This window comes from Trachurus trachurus (assembly GCF_905171665.1).
Source record: "Trachurus trachurus genome assembly, chromosome: 6".
Classification (NCBI taxonomy): Eukaryota; Metazoa; Chordata; class Actinopteri; order Carangiformes; family Carangidae; genus Trachurus; species Trachurus trachurus.
The window spans coordinates 14,280,429-14,303,432 of record NC_139897.1 but is presented as its reverse complement, the minus strand read 5'-3'; the positions used below and the strand labels follow the sequence as shown (position 1 = coordinate 14,303,432).

Below are 23,004 nucleotides of genomic sequence, written 5' to 3'. Positions count from 1 at the left end.
CCACTCGTAACTTCCGACCCGTGAAATCGTACCAGTACGTCTTTTTGTACAGTTATGTACCAGATCGAACTGGTACGACTTCACAGGTCGGAAAAAAACGAGTTTCCTTGAACGCACCATAACAGTCCTCGTCCCTACGTCGCCACATTCACGGCGTCCCTTGGCTGCACACACAGCCCTGCATGCCGTTCTCTCTCCTCATTGGATAAAAACTGTAGGATACGATAAATGTTTTCTCCTCGGCTCAGAGCAGAGCAGAGGGACTGACAGACCCGTGATTCAGACCAAACACTCTATGTAAGTGATTGCTGTCGGAAGATATAACTATTTAAGACTTATATTAACACAAATATATCACTTACTTCTGCTTTAAATAAATGTTAGCAATCATGACATGTTTCTTTATAAGAGGTTCGTCTGCAGCTTTTTGCACTTGCACTAGAAAAAGATATGGTTATTTTTGGGCTTGTTTTTGAACTGCATGGGGGGTGTAGGCTCCATCTTGGTCATTTCTTTGATTTATTTGATTTCAAGCACAGCTCAGTCTCCAAACTCGCAGCACATAAATTGTGCAGTGTGTAAAAAAAAGAGAAAGACGCAACTACACGGCATAAACCAGCCAAAACAAACTGCCCTTTGACTCAGTGCTGCAGCCACAGGCTCGTGTCAGCCGTTAATTGGGTGTGTGCAGGTGTGACAGTCTCTTTGTTGACACCTGCAGCGTGACCTTTCGGAGCATTTCAGGGATGTGACTGCTGGCTGCAAAGAAATGCCACCTATTATTCCCCACTGTTCGCTCTAATTCAAATGATTGCTCCTGTGGTTAGAACAATTGTCAAAACTGGCACTTAAAAAAGGAGCACGTTCAGATTTCCCATCATGAACAACAGCAACACTTCACACATGAGACTAGCTGTTCTGTCGTTATGGAGGAAGCTTTAAAAGTTTTAAAGGATGGAGTTTCATTGGATCCAACATTTCTTGAGCTACTACAAACCTCAAGTCGAGATATCTCAGCCTCCACTCACCATCTGCCAAGGTAGAGGCTGAAAACAAATGGGGAATACTCTTTTAATCCACTTAATGTTTCAGAGAGCTGCTGCTTATGGCTTTTATAGTAACTCAGGGAAGAACATTACTCTTGAAAATGAAAATTTGTCTGGTTGTATCTTGGCTGCTTTGTATACATCATACAGCGGTTTGAATTTAGGGTGAATTTACAGTTTTGTCCTCCCTCGCTCAGCAGTGTTAGAGAATATACGACATGTCAAACACCAGCCTGGTTTACTTTCAATGAAAGTTCTATAACTTTTTATAACATAATAAAAAGTGAAGTAGAAAAGTAGAAGTCTGAACAAAGAGAGGGGTCCATGTCGCACATTGTTTGAGACGAGAATGTGTTATTTGCACAATATTTGCTCAGACATCACATTGTGCAGCTGCTCAATTTCCGAGTGGCTCCTTTGTACTTGTTAATAGAAGGTGACTGTTGAACCTGGGGCACTAAAAAGCTGCTGTTGCAAATCAAAATAAAAGACGGCTTCACACTCGCACGGTCCATTAATTTTTCCAATTCAATGCCTCACATCTCACTAAACGAGCCCTTGGTACAATATTGAGAATGTGGGATGAGCCTGAACAGAAGTCGGTGGTTGAAAACGTCCGACTACTCACTTTATGGTGCTTCAGTACTTTAACAAGAATGTTCAAAGGTTAGAGAGAATATGATGTAAAATAATAAAGGTATATCAAAGTAAGTATTGCTCAGGTATAATTTTCATATCACTGATAGGAATATAGTACTTGATGATATATGATTTGTTTATGACGCATATAGGACATGATGTGACGTGTACTTTGATGGTTAAATACAATTTGTTGTACTGTTTACATAATTAGGTTGATAGAAATATGCCTAATTTATTCAGTGCCTTGCAGCTCATTAGTAATGATAAAGAATAGTTAATAAAAGTAATAATGTGACTGTGTTATGCTTCAGTTTCATGCACAACATTGTTTGTGTTAAATGTTGTATTTCATTGGATTTTTGTGTCTTTGTTTTCATTGATCTTTTCACTTGTAAATGTATTGACAATTGTGTTTCAGCTCTCTATACTGACAAAGTTGTTAAAAAGAAAGGCAAAAACATTTAGCTTCAGTTTATTTTCTGAAAAATAATTTATTTCCAGAGTAAAATAAATGATATGTTGCCATACAAAAAGTGTAAGAAAAGGGACTATGTCAAAACTGTAACTGCAGAGAGATCAGTAGAGTAGCAGGTCGTATGTGCAGAGTCACGTCAAAGAGTTCTTCAAAAGCACGACCAGGAATAAATTCAAAGTGTTGTTCACTTAGTTTGACCTTGAACACATCCTCCTGTAGCATTTCTGACACCTTTATCCCAAATATCACAGGCCTAGCTTGAAGACACAGATTGTGTATTTTTTCCCCCAGTTGTGCAACATACTACTTTCATCGCTATGAATTGTCCCCAATCTTTTGTGACCTCAGACACACACTTCTCAGACAATTAGATTATATGTAATTTAAATTCTCCTCTCAAACACACTCTAATAAAACATTCTGGGCTTATTGAAATAAATATATTACTCCTAATCTTCTTTTTTTTTTTTTACTTGAATGTCAAAACACATAAAAATATTACTCTTGATTTTCTCCTTTGCTCTTCAACTAAGTGCAAAAGTCAAAAAAAAAAGAAAGAAAGAAAGAAATTAACATTCTTAATTGAATAATCCCTTATTAAGACATATTAGGCTGAATAAACTCTGCAGATGTAAAAAAAAAAAAAAAAAAAAAACAACATGGAAATGACACAAACTGCTACCATGTAAAACAAACCTGCAGTCTGACACAAGACTAGTAATAAACATGGACGTATCAGATATGAATTGCACATTTGCACCTATGAGACGAGACTTCACAGTCAAGTCTTAGCAGTATCAAAAACAGTGTCTATCATCCAGCAAGAGAACAAGAAACTGAACAGTGCATGATGACATGAGACCACTATCTTTTTCTCTTTCTAGTCATTAAACTCAATTTCCTGACAGTTAAAACGTCTAATAGGCCACTATAATAACCCAGTCAGTGTTTCTGTTCTCTTTTTATAACAAACCTTCCTGCATCAAAAAAAAAGCATTAAAGTGATGAACTATTAGTTTGTAAACACTTGGCAACTTTTAAATATGAATAACTGAAGAACCACCCAAACGTTTTTTTTTCTTTTTAAATCATAAAAATCTCTTTTTCGAGAGTGACGGACAGAACACGCTGAGTGCACTGAGTGAAAGGAAACTGTCATTTGTCACACAGATCACTGGGATCATGACAGACCTAAAACAATATGGCAACTATAGTTGTAGTAGCATCATGTCCACTCCTCTAATAATCAACTAGGATTGAGCCAGGCAGTACTGTAGAGGTCTTCTACCACCAAGTCAACACAGGAATTCACCGGCAAACACTGGACAACACCTCGCTGATAACGTAAACGCCTAAAAATGGACCCTTTGAAAAGTTTACCATAGTGAAGAGGAGCGCTGCGTCTCCTTTGACCTGAACAGGCTGTTCAAATAGATCGCCTTTATAAAAAAAAACCACTTTGTTTCATCCAGAAAAGACGAATAAAACCATAAAATATTAATCCTTTGAGAGAATAGTGAATGTCCCACTTTGTCCTTTTCTTGTTTTCTGAACTATAAAACCGACTCCATATTTTCACAAAACTCGTGGTCCTCTAGGTTGTATATAAACTTTGTCCTGTCCACTAGTTTGGGGCCTTCTGTGAGAGAGGGGTAAAACTCGGTCGGCGTCAAGAAGGCCTCGTGACTTTTGATGTACTTCTTGTAGTTCCTGCGTAAGCAATACCAGGTGGTGGTGTAGAGGAGGAAGGCGATGCCCTTCAGAACAATGGCGAGGCTCACGTACAGGTGTCTGTAAGCTACGTTGTCATACAGCAAGCAGGCTCCCCTGTCGCCGCAGTCTGTGCTCCAGAAAAGGCAAGTGGAGTCAATCCCAGCACCAAAGATCAGAGGAGGAGGGATGAATCCTGTAGAACAGAGAGGACACAAACTCCATAAAAATCACTTTATGTGCAATATGGGTTAGTGCGAAATCATTAGTTTGACATTTTGGGATTATTTCATTACTTTACCCAAACACATTATACTTGTGCCGACAGTCGGACTATCTTTATCACTTCTCTTCTTCAATTCTTCTTCAAACCTGCTCATCAGACTTGACCTCAAGACTTTTTCACTCTCTGATCTTGTCTCATTTGTCATTTCTTTCCATCTTTATAAATGGAATTACTTCCAGAGGATTTTAAGACTTAAATATCTCTTCCCAGTGGCCGATATTAAACCGCAGATCACAGATTCACCATGTGCTTTTGTTTAGGTAAAGATTACACTATTACACACAGATTTTAAAGCTTTAATGTTCAAATTAGTGCAGTGGTGCAGTGGTTGGCACTGTTTATGTTGTGAGTGTCAGTGCATGTTCTCCCTGTGCCTGTGTGGGTTCTTTCCAGATTCTCTGGCTTCATCCTACAGTCCAAACACGTGCACATTAGGGAAAATGGCGACTCTGAAGTGCCCACAGGTGTGAATGCCAGTGTGTGAGTGGTTGTTTGTCTCTGTGTGTCGGCCCAGTGTCAGCTAGGACTGACCCCAGCAGCCCCCCTGTGACCGTATACACTGATCAGGCGTACCATTATGACCACCTGCCTAATATTGTGTTACCCGTTTTTTTCTGCTTCTGCAAACACAAACTCTGAGGACAAAATATTCACTCGGTGCCTAATCAATCCCACCTACTAACAGGTGCCATGATGAAGTGTTATTCACCGTTATTTACTTACTTACTTGTTATAACGTTATGCCTGATTAGTGTATGTGGTAGCTAATGGCTAATGGTTAGGTGTATGAAATCATATAAAATCATAGATGAATTGTGGGAGCGAGCATGTATGTGGAGCCGCTGCCATAGGAATAGTTAGGGACATTTTGGGATATATGTTAATTACGGTAGATTGTTTACCTGTCGTTAGATGATACATTTTATACCACCCCGATGTCAAGATGTTAAATATGAAGCCACATAGCTTGGACAAAAAGCGTATAGGGTCTGCGTCCTAATAGTTCACGTCCAAACCCCCACCAGGACCTGTTTGTCATTCTATCTCATATTTGACATTGTCAAAACATTTCCCAATTTCACGGGAAACTTACAAAGGAATATCAGCCCATGTCTCTTTATGTACAGTGTGCTTCTTGATTACTTCTTAATTAATTTACCGCTCCCACCTCTATTTGTTTTTCCACCGTCATCAACTAATGCTGTATGGTTCTTTATTTGTTCTCTGTGTGAAAAGAGATTAAACAGTTCTTACCGAGGAGTCTGAGCAAAAGAAACAACACTCCAAGTGCATATGACTTCAGTTCGGGGCTCACGGTCCTTCAAGAGAAGCAGACAGAAGAAATGACAGTGTTTACGTTTCAAATTTGTCGAAAACCCGTACACGCACACTCTCCCACAAACACTTCCCTCTCACATGTTTCCATCCACAAAATCTACCTGATCAGGATGATGACAGATGGAGTCTGGGCCATGGCTCCGACCAGGCTGCAGACACAGATCACGCACAGGAAGATGAGGAAAGACCGCTGGCAGCCCGGCGTCTGACATTTCCCCGGGATCGCTGTGGCAGATTCGTTGTCGGAGGATATACAAGAACATCCGCTCAGGTTCTGTGAGAGAAGTTACAGGGGACACATGTTAGATCTGACACACACTTATAAATAGTCTGGTGGTTAACACAGCGGAACTAAACGATTCACATGAAATTAAAAGGACAAGGTAAAACTGATGCAGTGAGACAGCAGCAATAGTGAGATGCTGAGAGCATCAGAATCATTTAAGTGCCCAGCCACCGCAAAGCTGGCGACAGCACTATGAGATACTGGGAGTTGTTTTCACTCTGCATCATCTCTAATTAAAATTCTCCTGCAGTACAATCACGTTGATAACTATCCTGTGCCTGCAGAAACCGAGACTCCGTTCTCAGATCGTTCATTGATCGCAAAGTAATTGTAAGGCAGAAGACCTGTGAGATAGAGCTGGATGCGGTCCGGGCGCTTCCTGTTCGCGTGCAGCCGGCGAAGCAGGCCGACAGGTAGGTGACATTATTGGAGCCGCACACAGGGCTGATGGAGGAGGTGAAGCAGTTGCAGTTACTGATACACTGAGCTTCTGGTTGCGAGCCCTTCACCAGTGACCTGAATGGAAACACACACACACACACACACACACACACACACACACACACACACACACACACACACACACACACACACACACACACCTGGTTATTCCCTGCTCACTGTACGTAGCAACTATATCTATATCTGTGCGAGACAGAAAACAAAATTGAGGAAGCACTCTCAGCCCTTTATCAGTGACACTACGGGTCTGTGGTCTCCCACTTTTAACATCTCCATGGAAACTGCACTGTACAGCTGCACCTGGGTTCAGGCGAACAAATTGAAAAGTCTCTATTTCTACACCAGCACCTTTTTTTAAACAAACAAACATTTTTTTCTCCTATTTCATTTTGTGCACTTTTGTACATTTTATTTTGAAATGTTGTTCTAATCTATCTCATCTGCTTTTGCATGAAACTTCTCAGTGAATTCAGTTCTGAACGACAGTTTACAGTGATCTATCTTCTCTAGACATGTACCAAATGTAACAACCATTATAACAAATGAAATGTCCATTTTCATAATAATTTTTGCTCTAAAACTCTGAAATCAGACTGGTGATTGGTTCAATGAAGTCTATTTATTTTAGGTGTGTGCTGCGTTCAGGAACATGAGACAACTTTTGGTATACAAAAAATGGACAGTTTTTATGTCCCCATGACATGACACAAAGTTGTCTGAATAAAAAGTCCACTGTACAACAATGACGGACAAGTTCAGACTCTTAATAAAGTCCTCTAACCTTGGCAGCAGTGTTACTTTTCTCTGCTTTACTGCTGTTTAACTGCTCATATTTATATATTAGGATAACTGGGTCACAGGACATAAATATTAACAATGCATATTTATTTCACGTCCTCGGGCATTAAACACACTTAAATCCCCAAATGTACACAACAATAGATTTGGATCATCATCTACCCATTTATCATATTCAGTTTATCTCTGTCTGCTCAGTTGGTTTTTGACTCCCTTGACTTCCTTTTCTGCTGAGGCTACAAGGTTATTTATTACGAAGCTTTGTCACGAACCTGTTGTATCTGGGACTTTTTGAAACCACACAACTTTGTGATTAACATGCTACCAGGTCATTTCAACTATTTCGATCAAACTTTGATCAGATTTAAGCCAGATAAAAGTGACTGCGTTCACCACAATGTTTTTTTAAATGAAGAAATGTGCACTTGACCTTTTGCATAGTCGTACTATCACCACTCTACCCAGTTTAATCTATCTGAAAAAAAGCATAACTTTGGCATAGTAGAAATATTTTGTTCTGCTCTGCTCTTCTGTTTATCATCTCGAAACAGCTACACTTTTATCTTGATTGACGTCTCCTGGCCTGACCTGTATTCAGTGGTAAACAAACATGGCTGCCATGTACTAAAGTTCTCTCTCTTACTCGTTGGGGTATTGGACCGTCACTCCTGCGACGGGACCTGTGTCACAGCCCAGGAAGAGGAAGGAGACGTAGCAGGCAGTAGATATCAGGTTGACCAACATGGCCATGCGGATGGCTCCAAGCGCCGACAGGTTCAGCTTCTTTACCAGCAAACCGCCCATGAAGATCCCCAGACACGCACACGGAATAGCTGTCATACCTTCAAAAGAAAAAACAAACAAACAGTTGATTACAGTGTACTCAGGTGTGTGACCATGTCTGAGTGTTTGCAGCTCTGAATACAAACCTAACAGCTGGTTTGCTGACGTGGTGGTGAGGTTAAACTGCTGCTCCAGGTATTTGCCCAGAAAAGCAGCGAAGCCGGCCACGACGGCGATCTCCATACAGGCGGCCAGGATGATGCAGGTGAACACTGGGTTCGACAGGAGGTGCTTGGTCACCTTGGGGATCACTAGACATAAAGATATAAATAAGGATGAGCGAGACGGACAGGCCAATGAAATCTCAGTGGAGAGCTTTCAAATATTTTCTTCATCGGTGCTAATTCCAGCGACTGAAAACTAGTTTAGGATCATGAAGTAGCTTATATAACTGCAAATTTTCATTATGTTGAGTGCTTCTACTTTTAAAACATGTGAGCAGCTCCCGTGGTCAAACAAACTGCAGATCAAGTCTATTTACTCAAGTACAAACATTCCTCAGGTACTTTACCTGAGCCCCTCCCTTTGATACTACTGCACATATTTACTCTAACAGATATCAGGAGACACTTCTTTTTTTTTTTTTTTACTACATTTCTTTTTTTCTTTTCTTTTTTACAGCGGGCTGGTTGGTGGTTGTGACAAATGTGACAAGCCAATAAAATATTAAGCAATTTCATGAATTAAATTGTTAAATGTTATAAACACATGGTAAAAAGTGGCATAATTGAAATGTAGCTTATTTACTACAGTAAATGTATAATGATAGTATAATGTATAATAGTGAGGTAACATATGTGAGGCTTACTGCAGAATTATTACCTGTGCTGAAGTATTTTTAGCTGTTACTAAATTAAATCAGCTCAATACTTCTTCCTGTTACATTAATACATATATGGTATGTATTGCACATTTAACTAAGGGGGCCCCTTGCATTAAAACATTGCAGGGCCACATTGGATGTATATGCTCACCCCTGAGTTGCTGACAGCAGGTGGGGCTGTTGGCAGGCTCATGGTTGTGTGCAACCCCATTGCTGGGCTTTGGAGTCTCGTAGTCTTGACTCATAGAGGGAGGGAGCATAACTTGCTCGCTGTCTGCCCCCTCCTCTGCATCTTTGTTCGGCAGCGACTGTGGGAAGCCAAACATGAAGAGAGCGGAGCAAAAGAGTAAGGCACCGCACAGGAGGAAGCCTGCCCACCAGGCCCCGATCCACCGCGGGTGGTCTGGAGTGATGCCCAGCATACCTGCGGAGAGGCACAGGGGGCAGTCAATATACCACACAAACGAAAAGGGCAAGAGGAATAATGCAACTCTGGAAAAAACGTGAAACTCACTAGTGTCAATGAAAATAGCATCCACGTAGAATTTAGTGCAGACGGAGCCGAGGATGAAGCCGCATGCCGGCCCAAACACCAGCGTAGAGAAGAGGATTCCTGCGCAGAAAGGAAAAACAAGTTTAATATTAAGTTTGGTCTGAATTAAACATAGTATAGTATATAAGGTATAGATAGTATCTATGATATAAAATAGATGTGTAGATCGCCAACCACAACTGAACTGGATGATCTGAATAATAATATGAATACAGTTAACTGTATCATGTGCAATCAATGTCATGGACAAGCAGCATTAAAATGTCCTTATGCCAGGAGATTGAAAATGTTGTGTAAATTCTTGCACATACATTGCAGACGCTTTGTTGTAATAAAAACACACAAATGCCTCAAAGTCGTTTCAGTCATTTATTACAAACACAGAGCAAAGATCAAGAAGAAGGCCCCGGTGATGTTTTAACATTCTTTGCGAGTCTTGTTTGCTTTCATGTGGCTTTTCCAGGAGGTACGGGGCTGTAGCATGACAGCGAACAAGGAAACATTTTGGCTGTCATGAATGATCACATCAGCCAGTTAAAACCACAAGGCAAGTGCGGCAGTGGCAGCAGCTCAAACAGTGACTGTGCTTGTTATGATCACATGGCTGTGCCTTCTCACCCTCGATAACTGGATAACATACCGAACAAACAGAATACCAAAAAAAAGAAAGAAAAAAAAAACCGGCACACGCTGCGAAGAAGAAACCCGACAGCAGAAACCAGTTGTTTTGTCCCAATCTGCTCTGGCTGGGGCAGCTGGAGATAAAAAAAAAAAAAAAATGTGGAGCCTGATCCAAAAATCCTCATTAGAGCGCTGTCAGCAGGGTGAGACTCTGGCACCGTGACTCAGACTGCAGGCAGATAATGAAGACTCAAAGCTCAATTTGGGAGACAAATTTCTCCCTGTCTGTTATGTCCTGTGATCCGTGGTATTATTAGACGGCAGTGTGGAGTGTTGGACTGTATCTTGGCACACAGGTGACAAACCAGATCTTGTTCTAAGTTTGAACACTCATGAATGGCGACGCTAGCCTCCAGTTACCATCAAAATAAAATGAAATTATCCCCGCTATCGCAGCTTCCTCCTCCTCCTGCTTTGGAGCATTAGTTACATCCTCTTTTACTGGCTGCAGGTTTTGGTCTGCAGCATCGCCTGCTATCAGCACCACCGTCTCCCTGGAAGAGGCCGCTTCGATTGCCCGGGAGCGGCCGCTTTTAATGAACAAGCGTGGAAATTGTGACTAAGCTCTGTATGTTTCTGTGAGAGCTCAGAGTGAACGCACGGTCTGCTTCCTGCCTTGACCACCCACATAGGAAGGGAGTCAACAGATTCGCATAATTGTAGCTCCATTCACATCACAGTTTATTCTCCACATAAAGGAAATGGCTCACAGATTCGTTAGGTGCGGCTCAGGAACTATAAAGTGGTATTGGCTCATTTAGGCAGACGAAGAGTGGAACAAAACAAAAGAGAAGAGGCTTTCATTGTGGCACTGGAGCATAATGATTTATTTTTTTCTCACACAAATGAAACGTGTTTTGCGGGTGACAGACCGGCGCGGAAATGAACAAAGACACACGTATGTCCACAGGGGCGTCAGAGCATGACGGGTTTCCTTCTGCTAGCTTTAGTGGTTTCATAATATGTAAAGAGGGAAGGTAGCAACGCCAATGCTAATTTCCTCAGCTGTCAGTCAGCGTGCAACTGTGAAATCTGAAATAAAAAGTTTTTAACGGCTCATCTGAAACAACACCTTTAAACCACATCCAATATTCACATAGGGGCATTCACACCCACACACATGCGTGCAAACACACACACACACACACACACACACACACACACACACACACACACACACACACACACACACACACACACACACACACACACACACACACACACACACACACACACACACACACACACACACACACACACACACACACACACACACACACACACACACACACACACACACACACACACACACACACACACACACACACACACACACACACAGCGAGCATGGACATGTGTTGTTGTGGCCCATCAGGGAGTGTTTACACCAGTGTAAATGTGCACTTTAACAGCCCTCTCATGAGCCAAGGCTTGCAGTCACTATGTGAACAGCAAATTTGCCTGTGGTGTTGCAAATGAAGCCTGTGTGCAACCTCTGTTTTGAGTGTTTCCTTAGAAACTAGAGTGTTGTCTTCTCGTAGCAACAACATCACAACTGCAGGAAACCTCAAAGAGGAAATTCAGTTAGTGAAATCACCTTCCAGGAGACGAGGGCTCAGCTACAGCCCGCAGGCCCCGCGACCACTGAGGGGATAAATGTTTCCACTGAGATCCTTGACTATTATCCCCAGTTGCTTTAAGAAACTCTGTGGCCTTGATGATAACACTGTGCCACCGCACAAGCCTTGCATTGCATGTGGAAAAGATCACTGATCTAAGAAAGACCAAGCCCCTTATCAATCTGCTGCTCATGAACAAGAAGGGAGGGGCGTGCGATTTTGAAGTTGGTGATAATAATGTACTCGTGGAAGATTAATTAAAAATATTTCTGATAGCTTTTTCCTTTTTTTCCCCCTTGTTCCGAGCTCACAGCCAGCAGAGGAAAAGCATGCAGCAAATTTAGTCTTTTACAGTGGGATTAAGCTGCTATGAAGACAAACTGGATCTTGTAGTCAAAACAGAGGAAAAGTCCGACACTGCTTCAGTTCAGTTTCCCTCCATCCACAAGAAACTAATCTACTTAATGTGAGATGCTGAAGATAAAAAAAACGTATTATAAGCTCCTAACTAGACAGAAAAGACCAGATATCAAACACCGCTTTATGTCTTTAATTGTCCAGTTTGACTCCAGGTGATACTTCAGTAGATTTGGTGAATAAGCCTTCATGTTAAATTAACCAAACTTCCTTCTAGGTGTGCTTATTCAGTTTTGTTTTTAGATCTTTGTTCGCCATGATGAGAAAAGTGATATCACTGTCAGCTCAGCATGATACACACAAAGCTACAGCCAGCAGCTGGTTAGCTTCTCTTAACACAAAGACTGTAAACAGGAGCAAAGCTAGCCGGGCTCTTTCCAAATAAAACAACGGACCAGAAGTATTTACATGTTTTACTGCTGTGTAAGTGTAAAAACTGCTAGTTGTAGTTTAATTGCTTAATCTTTCATGGCACGTAACTTGTTAAAGCTAAAAAATTGTCGTTTTCATGGTTCATTTGTATAGATTTAAGAAACTGCAAGAATGAATCACTGCTTTCCAGGTGCTGCTCTCACTGATTTCACTATGTCCCCTTGGAAAAAATGCTACCTTGTGTTCAGTCACATGTGTGCTCAAATTGAAACCACCGATATGAATGACACTGAACCTCAACCTGAGCGGTGCATAGCTACAAGAAGCCATGTCTGGTCAAACAAATACATGTCAAATGCAGTGCAACAATTTCAGCGGGCAAAGGTAACACCACTGATCACATGGAACGCACTTAAGTTTCTGAATTACGGAGTGGGAAAAAAAGTTAATTATGATGAAATTAACACCTTTATATTTTAGACACCTAGATGTACAGACAGACTTCTGTGGACAGGATACAAGAGACGTGCTACCACAAATCTGAGCTGATCTGGTTCGCTTCATCTGAGCAATTCCCCTGGGCCCATATCGACAAGCTTGGTTACTTTACCAATGTCTCTGTCCCATCCGCCTCAGGGCTTCTTTAAAGAGCCAACTCCGACTGTGACTGGAGACCGTTGCAAAAACAAAGAGACAAGTGTGCCTGGTCGAGCTGTAACAGGACATATTTTGTGTTATTTCACAGCAGGATTAAACTGAAAAAAAGGAAAAACCTAAGTTAAGCACATTAAATCTCCATGAAGGACAATACACGACCAGAGCCACGGGTAATCTTTGTAATACACCACTTTTCCAAACTGCCTCTAAATCCCTTTTCCCTTCCAGCAGTCCTGTTACGAGATAAGTACTAAACAAACTAATTTGTTCATGTTGTAGTTCGCCTCAGCCTTTTAGTATCCTGTGAATTATACTCTCAGAGGAGCATGTCAGATGTAATTCAATTACAAAGCTCGGCTCTAGTGTTTTTGTCTCCCTCTAATTTGTTTAGAGACCCAGAGAAAAGACTGGAAGAGCTGCTGTCCATGAGGCTGGTCCTTTTCCGAATATTAATTAACCCACAGATGCGTCCTCCTCTAACCCACGCACTACATTTTGAAAGTTAACTCAAAATGTTAAATGTCTGAACAAATGCCCACGTGTGCGCATCAAAGAAGGTATAGGGCGTTTTCTGTATCCTGTGGAGCACTTGTGGTTTAGCAGAAATGACAGGTACTTGACGTCACGCTCTTCTTCTTCACACATGGACACAGCATTTCCACGTTAAGTACACGACATACAGGAACCTGCATCTTGTACACTTGTAACGGTCGAGCCAAAATACCATGCAAGGATTAAGCAATAACAGAGGAGAAGATGAGAGCAGCAGGCTGGGCTACACTCAACATAAAAAAAAAACACTCCTGAGATTAACATGGAGCCAGGTGAAACCAAGTGAGAGGCAGCTTTTAAAAGCCGTTCAACACAGACATTACATTAGGGTCCTCGACATTTAAAAAAGCCCCCAGTCGCCAAGTTTTGTTTCTTTACACCATCTAAGTGTTTGAAGATTATAACAGAAAAGCTCACGGGACTCCAAGTGTCAGATTCATTACAGCTCCACCGTCCTCAGTTCGTTTCCTGCTCTCACTGTACAAAGGGAACTCCTTCTCTGCCTCCATTAATCCTGCTCAAGTCGGCTCGGCAATCTCCCCAACTAAATAAGAGCAGAGGGACGCTGCGATGTGGGAGGCCAAACAACAGCTTGTGCCACTTTCACATGGGGCCAGACTGAAACTGAGAGTGAGCTAAGTGATTGCTACAGATGAAGCTCAGAGCCCGTGCCTCAGCTCTCCAACACTAGAGCCTGAACTTTTTTTTTAGTTTAAGTCAGAGGGTCAATCAAACAGTTTTGGGGCAGAGGAGCCGCGTAAAGAAAAGAACGAGTTTCAAAGGTTATCTTGAAAGTAGCTATATAATTTTAAGACTGTGAGATTTATAGAGCTTTCAAACAAAAGGCTTCTCTTCCTCCTCTGTTGTACATCAGGTCATGACATCCTCTGTGTAAAAGTGTAAAGACTTTGTTCTTTCTTTCTTTAACATCTGAAGAGTCTCAGCAGAAACACTTTAACTGGCCAGAAATGTCAGATGATTGAGCACAGGCTGTTTCCTGCATGTAAACTGTACAGTGGGCTGGTATCATTCATGCTGACAGTTAGACAAAAGGGACAACTTTCACAGTTACACAATCCAACAATAACCACCCAACACCTCAACTTCGAAAAAGTCAGACACACACCACCACGCCTAGCAACCAACCATCTGCTTCCTGGCAACGTGCTTCCTCTGCTCTCATCAGCTCCAAAAGTAAAATGTTTTCCCCCATTAGGAGAAAAAAAAGAAAAAGAAAAAGGGAAAAAAAAAGAAGCACACAAGGTCATTTATGGGTCTTTGAATCATGGATTTTTATACCAACAAAACAGTTTAGACAGTAAATATGTGTGGAGGACTCTTAGTGTTTGACAAAATGAGACATGACAGATAATTAGCACGGGAAGATACAGAGTGTGAACGAGCCTGATAGGGAAATGTACGGTGGCCACAACAAATCACTCAATCTGCTTATGCCATCTCTAGTGTCAACTCATACCAGCCACAAAGTGACACAACCCATCATGTCGAATCGTCCATGCTAATGTGTTGAAGGTAAAAAAAAAAAACCATGTGTGATTACAGTGACTGGTGGTTATCAACCTCGTGACTGATGTTCTGTTAATGGAAAAACACTGATGTTCCATGTAGAGAGTGCATAAACTGACCCTATTTTGAGCAAAACTGGCACTTAAAACATTTAATACACGCAAATTAGAAGTTGTATTAAAGCAGAAGAGTTAGCAGTCCCCGCCCTCGTCATGGATCTATTGGTCCTCGTCCCTACGTCACCACATTCACGCGCATCCCTTGGTTGCACACACAGAGAGGGCTGCCCCTTTATGCCGTTCTCTCTCCTCATTGGATAAAGGTTGTAGGATACAAGGAAAGTTTTCTCCTCGGCTTACAGCAGAGCAGAGTGACTGACAGACCCGTGTTTCAGACCAAACTCTCTATGTAAGTGATTGCCGCCGGAAGATATAACTATACAAGACTTATATTAACACAAATATTCCGCTTACTTCTGCTTTAACAAACAAGCGCTAGTGTTGTCTACACAGATCATCTTCTTCCACCTAACTTGAGAGTATGATGGCTGTGTGCATGTCTGATATCATGTTTGTCTTACCCATAGCTCATTGGTCTGTGGATTTACTTGAAGAGATCAATACATTCTGTTTACTACCTACTAAACACACACGTCAGCAGCATGCATCCCATTTCCCCCATGATTGACAAGTCTGCTGTGATATTGTGCTGCCGTTTCATTAGGAAAGTGCTTTTAACACCAGGTCTTAGCATGTAAAGTTAACAGCTATTCAAGATAGTCATTATAATCTCTCTGCTTCTCAAATTGCTGCTTGTTTAATGCGCTAATAACAGCGACAGACTCTGGTAAACACACGGTGCCTGCAGGATGTCATCCACTACGACCAAAGCGCTCCTTCAACCAAGACCAACTGTGCACATTTCAATGAATGAGATGAACGTTGGAGAGTGTTTTATATCTGCATGTCCACTCGGTAAAGTTCAGTTTAGTTTTTTTTGCTGTCACATCTGTTCTCTGAGTCACTTGTCCTCAGGCACAATGAGGGGAACTTACAAAATTCTTATCTTACATTTCTCAAATAATATCTATCTGAGGTCCCACTAACTTCCCCCTTTAACTAAAAATGGTCCTACTGACTGTCTCATTCTGCAGACTCAGTGACATTCGGCTGACACTTGAGACGTCAACAACGACAAAACACACTTGCTGTCAACAAATTAACCAATCTAAACATAATAAATCCCTTTACTGAGATCAGATAAGATTTGCATCGTATAAAAGGTCAGCCAATGTCAGTTTCTGCAGAAAGCTGTTACGTAAAGCCAGCCCCTCTCGCGGCGACGAGATGATAACAAACAGGAAAAAGGCAAGCAAAAGTCCCTCTAAGGTGAAGTCTATTTTGATGAGGTACAGAGGAGATTAATGGTACCAAATCTTCAGTGATCCGCAAGTAAGGGCTAACAGCATTAGACAGCAGCTTTCACCCCAGGAATTGAAGCCTCAGCCCACCTGAGTGGCTTTTAGTATCAATGTCAAAATCAGTTTTGAGGAACTGATCAGTCCCACACTCAAAGCAGGAAGTCTTAGTGAGCCAGCACAATGAGTTTGCACCACTGTATTCTGGTTGTAACAAAGCTTCTCTGTACTGAAGGTCACTGTGTACCAACTGAGAAACAAACAAGAAAACCTGTTTTCATCTGTATGCAGTGCGTTTTATGCAAAACTGTGAAAAATGCATGCGATCATTTTTCACAGCCAAAGACATTGTTTATTGTATTTGATCTGTGGTCAAAAGCCCCAAAAATATTCAGTTAATTCTCATAAATAGAAGTGAAAACAAAATTTTTATTGTTTTCATCAAAAAAAAAAAAAAACTATACAAAAAACATACATCAAATCTGCAAATTCATTCATGATATTTTGACTTGAAAAATTACTACAATTATTACCATAATAATTTGTCTGATGATCAACAAAATTGATCACCAACATACTATTCAAGCTCTGAATTAAATGCGATAAAAATATGGTTGCGTTAGCTGTGCCCTATAGTAACCCTGTTGACTCTTCACAGCAATGACCTAAATAACAAGCCAAAGCTTAAAGTAGGCTCTCGACTCACATTCAAATGCCATTACATCAGGATCATCCTACTTTAACTTCCGCTTACGTCAAAATGTATAAAATTTGAAACTGCCCCCCTGCACTCGGCCAGCTGTGATGTGACATTAAAGCAGCGTCTCCTCCTCCGGTTCATTTGGAACTTGCACTGGCACAGACGAGGGTTGAAACGGTTTCACTGCGGCCATATGGTCACCGTATAAAAAGTGCAGCTTAAGGACACGTTTAAAAACTATTAGCATTTTGACCCTGAGGATGAGCAGTGGAGTTACTGCAGAGCGTCGTCCAGGCCGCGTCCGGCCCCGACACGACACGCCGACTTCTCAGCAGCAGCTCTCCTCCCCTCGACGCCCTGTCATGTTAAGCCAAGCTCTGGCTCAATCTAAGCCTCTGAGAGGTCGTGGCCTGAAATGGGAGGTCACCGTTGGGCCTCGCTGAAGGCTTCACTGCCTCCTATCGACATCAGAACAGACTCCTGATACAAGTCTAGACTTCTGATAACAGATTGTTTTTATGTGGCAGCACAATCAAGTGACTTTCACTGAGCCGACTATACACGCATTTTGTGTTCAACTACATCATCCCCTGTAATTCAACACACAGCGCTCCATTGTTTTACGCAGATGCCCCCATCATCGCTGCCTCACATCCTAATGCCAGACACATGAAGCTTGTTATTTCTGTAAATAAGACTTAGGAAATATCACTGGAAGTAACATTTAATGCAGAACTACAACACAAATATATAATCTACTACCATTCTTCACATTAAGATGGAAAGACAGTCACGGATTTTCAGAGGAGGGGCTTGCGATTTTGAAGTTGGTGAAAGTATAAATGCAAATTTTATTTCAATTTGCATAAGAACATAATATTAATATTCATCGTGTGGTATATTATGTGAACTTTCATTTATTTTAAACATAAATGACAGGGCATAAAACAAAAACTGTATGTTTGGAAATCTACACTGTTACAGTACCTTAGTAAAATTATATGACTTTTCACATTTTAATAATTTTGAACTGAGCATCTTTGGGCTCAGACTATTGGTCAAACATTTGCACAGGAAACATTATTTTTTGGAATTTTTTATAACTCATTGAGGAATTTATCATGCATTTCATCACAATTTGTAGGCCTACTGTTTACATCTGATATTGTTTTATTAAACTCATACCAACGTTTATATATCAGCGGTAAAAACAAAAAAAACTGGCTGAGTTAAGATCTGCTGTGCCCAACACATCTCTGTCCTGTTTTATAATTCAAGGGCTGCGACAACCGAGCTGCCACATCTCATGACTCTTTGGATGACAATACAGAGAAAAATCACTTAAGTAAAACACACTGTCTTGGTGGGGGAAGAGGAAAAAAGGTTTTCTAAAAACAGTGAAGCACTGCCACTGAAATAAATGCTTTTAATCTTAAAAATAATTTAAAAAAAAATCCACATCCAGCCCAGCCCTCTTCCATTATATAAGACGGTGAGGCCATTATATTAAACTTTGGGAAAGTAACAGTATAAGAGTGTGTTCATATCCTGTGTGTCTCATTACATACAAATACTAGAGATTAATATCCAATCTTGATCATAAAAATTGAGAAAAAAAAGTTAAATCAACAAATGGATGTAAGGGAAATTAAAAGTGGGTGTGAATGTTTAAAAAGCTCCTGTTGCATTTAAACTAAACCAGCTCTGTAAATTAACACAAGACATGTTCATGAAAACCAACTCTCCTGAACGCAGGAAGACCTTCCAACCTGCTCTAAACCCAGACCCCAGAGTTCAATATATCTGTAAGGCGTCTCATATTTTCCAGCCAATTACTTTGAAAACACAGAAATTACTCATGTATTTCTAGATTAAAAAAAGCTTTATCCACATCATAACAGCAGTGCTGTGGTTATTATGCACCCACTCATTACACTCAAGTATTGAAAAAGTCAAAGAAATGACGTAGTGGGTAAGTAAGAAAAAAAAAAATCATAAACCGAAGCGAGGATTAATGAGATTTTAAGATCAACGAAAAACGAATTCAGAGACAAAACGCATAATAAACAGTAAATATGACAGGTGACTTTTCCTATAGATACTGCAGTCATGTTGTTATTGTGATTATCTTGTAATGAAAACCTCATAATGTGCAAAATGTAGTGTCATAGTAAATATTTCTGTATATATACAGAAATATACATATTTTAAGAGTGTGTTATAGGTGTGACAACATTATTACTGTGAAGAAGTTGTAAATGTATCTTGGGTGTACATGTGTCTCCATATTATCTGGTTCTTCTACCTTGTAGGTCAGTGGCATTAGGCTACTTTAACCTGACATGCAGCCGCTTAATCTTTGAGTCCAATTAACCTTGTGTCATCACACTCCAACTATTCCAGGAGGAAGCAAAAACCCTCATTAACCTAAATGACATGGGTATTAGTTTCTAACTGGAGTTCATTTGTTTTTGTTTCATGTCCTGTTGACTTAAATCCACTAATTAATGAACTGATCTTTACTGTAAACGTCGTACAGTAATTCTCCGTTTCCATGAATCAGTAATGCCCGGTCTTTTCTCCGCACAGCTAGAGATTTTCAAATATTACAGTAATGCAACCGTTGACTGCTGTTACAATAATAATAATGATGGTGTTTGTGTGCCATAAGATTACATAAACAGACAAGGCATGTTTTCAAACAAGGCACTGATGCGATGTTGGAAGCTCAGAGGACTCGGTCAAACTGCCAACTCTGTGGATGGCGGGTCAGCAGAGTCAAGGGAGGGAGAGACAGAGAGAGAGAGGGAGACAGAGGGAGGGAAAGACGGATAGACGGTGGGCAGGAGTTAATGCAACAGAGCAAAGCCCTGTCGTTCTGCCCTGCTACAGTGATCTGTTTGTAATCCTGCTTCAGATGTTTGCTTGGAGCTAGGATGGGAACCACACACAGTCTCCATTGTTAGGTAGTTCAGTGGTAGGATGAGGGCGTGGAGGAGAGAGGACACCGCACCAGAGCGTATATGTCTCTCCACTGGAGAGATGCAGCTGCTCTATTGAGGACGAGGAGCTCCGAGAGGTTTGGGACTGTTTGACAGCAGCTGGCAACAGCTTCTTCAGCTGGTAACTCGGTCTAATTATCAGTCTGGAGATGCCAGCAGCCTGATTTCCTGCTTTCCCCAGGAATATATGAGAGGCAGAGAGAGGCACATTACACAGCTGGCCATACACCGCCATGTCCGCGATGGAGGACAAATTGTGCAGCATCCTGAAGAGGAGAAGAATCGACTGGACAGAACAAATGCGGGAGGTGTTTCATGGAGGAAAAAGTTTAATAAGAACAAAACACCCATATGTCACATTGTGAATAAGTGAATCATGCAAATTTATGAACTTTGAAAACTACAGTAGGAGCACAAAGTGTCGTTTTGAATCGACAGTCACCATGTGTTTATGACGGTGAGACAAAACACCACAGGGTTCACTGTTGGCCTGGTTAATGTTCTCAACCCGCAGCCACAACCTACAAAAAAAATCAGACCACAGTGCTCGTGTTTGTTGAATATTCCCATGACACCGACTGAGCAATGAAGGCATTTACACACCTTTTATTACAAGCAGCTGAACAGGTTCAGATCATGAGAGCTTTAAATGTTTTTTATGATAAAACATATTATTTCTTATGCATAAAAGTTCTTATAATTCAAGTCCATCCACCGGTTTGCTTTTATTTATGTTAGACTGAACTGTCTGCACTAGTCATGCTGTGTTCACAGACCAAACCCATGACAACTCAGTCATTACAACATTACATTATCACATTACATTAGCCTACCACATTATTACTCAGTCCTCGTGGGTCAGACAACAATATCATCTTCCTATTCAGCAGTTGTTCTCATCTTAACTACACACCTGTCATGTGTTGTGTCATGCATGTTTGTAATGCTGATGTGGTGACAAAACCTTGGTGTTTCCAGGACCATATTCCTTCATAACACCAACACACACACGCCCCTGCACACCCACACCAACAGAATAATTTACAGGGATACGCCAACATTTTTTACGTGTCTTGCCTCGCTCCCGAGTCCATGACAAGCAGATAGACACCATCCTTTTAGACTGTGCGTGCAGTAACAAGGGAGATAGAGCCGTATCGCCCGTAATTAGCTTAGCTCAAACGCTGGAAGTGTATAGGAAGGGATAGCCTGCCTCCTACCCAAGCCAAAAGTCAGCCAGAAGCAGTCAGAAGCTGATTTCATTTTAGCTCTAAACTCTGTAAATATATCACTTTATCGACATTTCAAACATTTTTAGGCGAGAAAGTAGCCGTTTAGATCAGCAGTGTGTCGTTAATTTGTCTAAATACCAGCTGTTTACAATTTTGTTCGGACGAATTCGGCGCTACTCAAGCACTTCCGGTTACACACAAACACCTGTTTCCCTTTACATACAGAAAAACCATGACGATAGAATTTGTGCTTTTACTTTGAAATAGGAAGCTAACCTCCCCTCGATGTAGCTAGCTTGAACCAAAATAAACCGTCCTGCATTTTGACCGATCTCGTCCCGTTACCGGCATTTGACCGCTCAAGATGCGAGAGTTTTGTCAGCTCTAAGACGAAGATCGACCCGCCAGTTTCCGTTTAGAGTTGCTGAAGAGTGTCTCTGATGACTTTGGGTGGAGGCAGGCTAACACTACCTATAAACTTCCAGCATTTGAGCTAAGCTAATCACGGGCGATAGGGACTCTCCTTTGTTACTGCACGCACAGTTGAAAGGATGGTGTCTTCGTATCTGCTTGTCATGGACTCGGGAGTGAGGTAAGACATGAAAAGACTTTTTTTTTTGGCGTATCCCTTTAAGTTATCGGTATGAATTGAAAACTGAGCAGTAATTTTTTACAACACAAAGAAAATAGCTCTGGTTAACAGCTTGATTTGGGGCAATTGAACATTTAGCTCTATTATCAAATGGACCCTGACACAGTTGATTTAGATTTAAGACTCACTTTTGTTTGCCTACTGAGTAAATAAAAGTTGACTCAACCAAACAGTTAATCATAATTACTGCCCACCTATTGATCAGAGTCCATTTAATTAGGCACTGTTATCCCTCACCCTCCGACATCACTGATATGGGGATTAAGTGCTGAACATGCTTCTGAGTAATCCTAGGAGCCCACAGAGCAACCACTTACACACCACTCAATCAATGAGGCTTGGGATTTGTGGTAAAGCCACGAGCCCAGTGTGAATCTGTATTTCCTGGGCAAAGTCCTTGTCCAAGGTCAGGACTGCTCATTTTTCCCCTCTGAAAAAGGAGTAGTTGCAGTGCACGGCGAGTCTGCAGCTGACCAGCAGCCCGAGCCTCCATCAGAGTGACAGCTGCATCCACCACAGCAGGAGCAGAGGAAGGATGAAGCATCTCAACGCAATAGAAAAAAAAAAGAAAAAAAAGCAGCCTAACAACCCTGCCGTTTCTCTGGCAACGGCTTGCTGATGCTGCTGTGTTTATGATTTGTCTCCTCCCACCTCTTATCCCCATGCTCCTCCCCCCAGTGGATGACAAAAAAATCCCCCTTTTTAATCAGCAGTGACAGAGCCTGACCCAGATTGCCTGGAGGAGGCTGCACGGTGGTGTGGTGAGGTTTACTGAGGCCACAGGGTTTTCGTGATGACGAGTAACAGGGTGTCACAAGATGTGTATAGGACATGATGAAGGTGACGATGCAGCAGGGTGCCACGCAAGAGCACCTTTCAGGCCACTGAGTGTTAACTGCACTGCTACAGATGGT

The 23,004-nt window shown here is 41.5% G+C and overlaps 1 protein-coding gene across 1 annotated transcript in view; it reads right to left on the bottom strand.

The window, feature by feature from the left end:
• Positions 1 to 2,589: 2,589 nt before the first annotated feature.
• slco3a1a (solute carrier organic anion transporter family member 3A1a) overlaps positions 2,590 to 23,004 on the bottom strand; it is a 34,531-nt gene continuing 14,116 nt past the window's right edge. Inside the window, exons 3-10 of the mRNA XM_083973771.1 lie at positions 9,224 to 9,322; positions 8,861 to 9,133; positions 7,973 to 8,137; positions 7,687 to 7,885; positions 6,128 to 6,299; positions 5,599 to 5,771; positions 5,414 to 5,478; positions 2,590 to 4,069 (exon numbers count right to left, since the gene is read on the bottom strand). Coding sequence (XP_083829897.1) covers positions 3,717 to 4,069; positions 5,414 to 5,478; positions 5,599 to 5,771; positions 6,128 to 6,299; positions 7,687 to 7,885; positions 7,973 to 8,137; positions 8,861 to 9,133; positions 9,224 to 9,322 — 1,499 coding nt within the window. The 3' untranslated portion in view covers positions 2,590 to 3,716. The remainder of the gene's footprint in view (positions 4,070 to 5,413; positions 5,479 to 5,598; positions 5,772 to 6,127; positions 6,300 to 7,686; positions 7,886 to 7,972; positions 8,138 to 8,860; positions 9,134 to 9,223; positions 9,323 to 23,004) is intronic.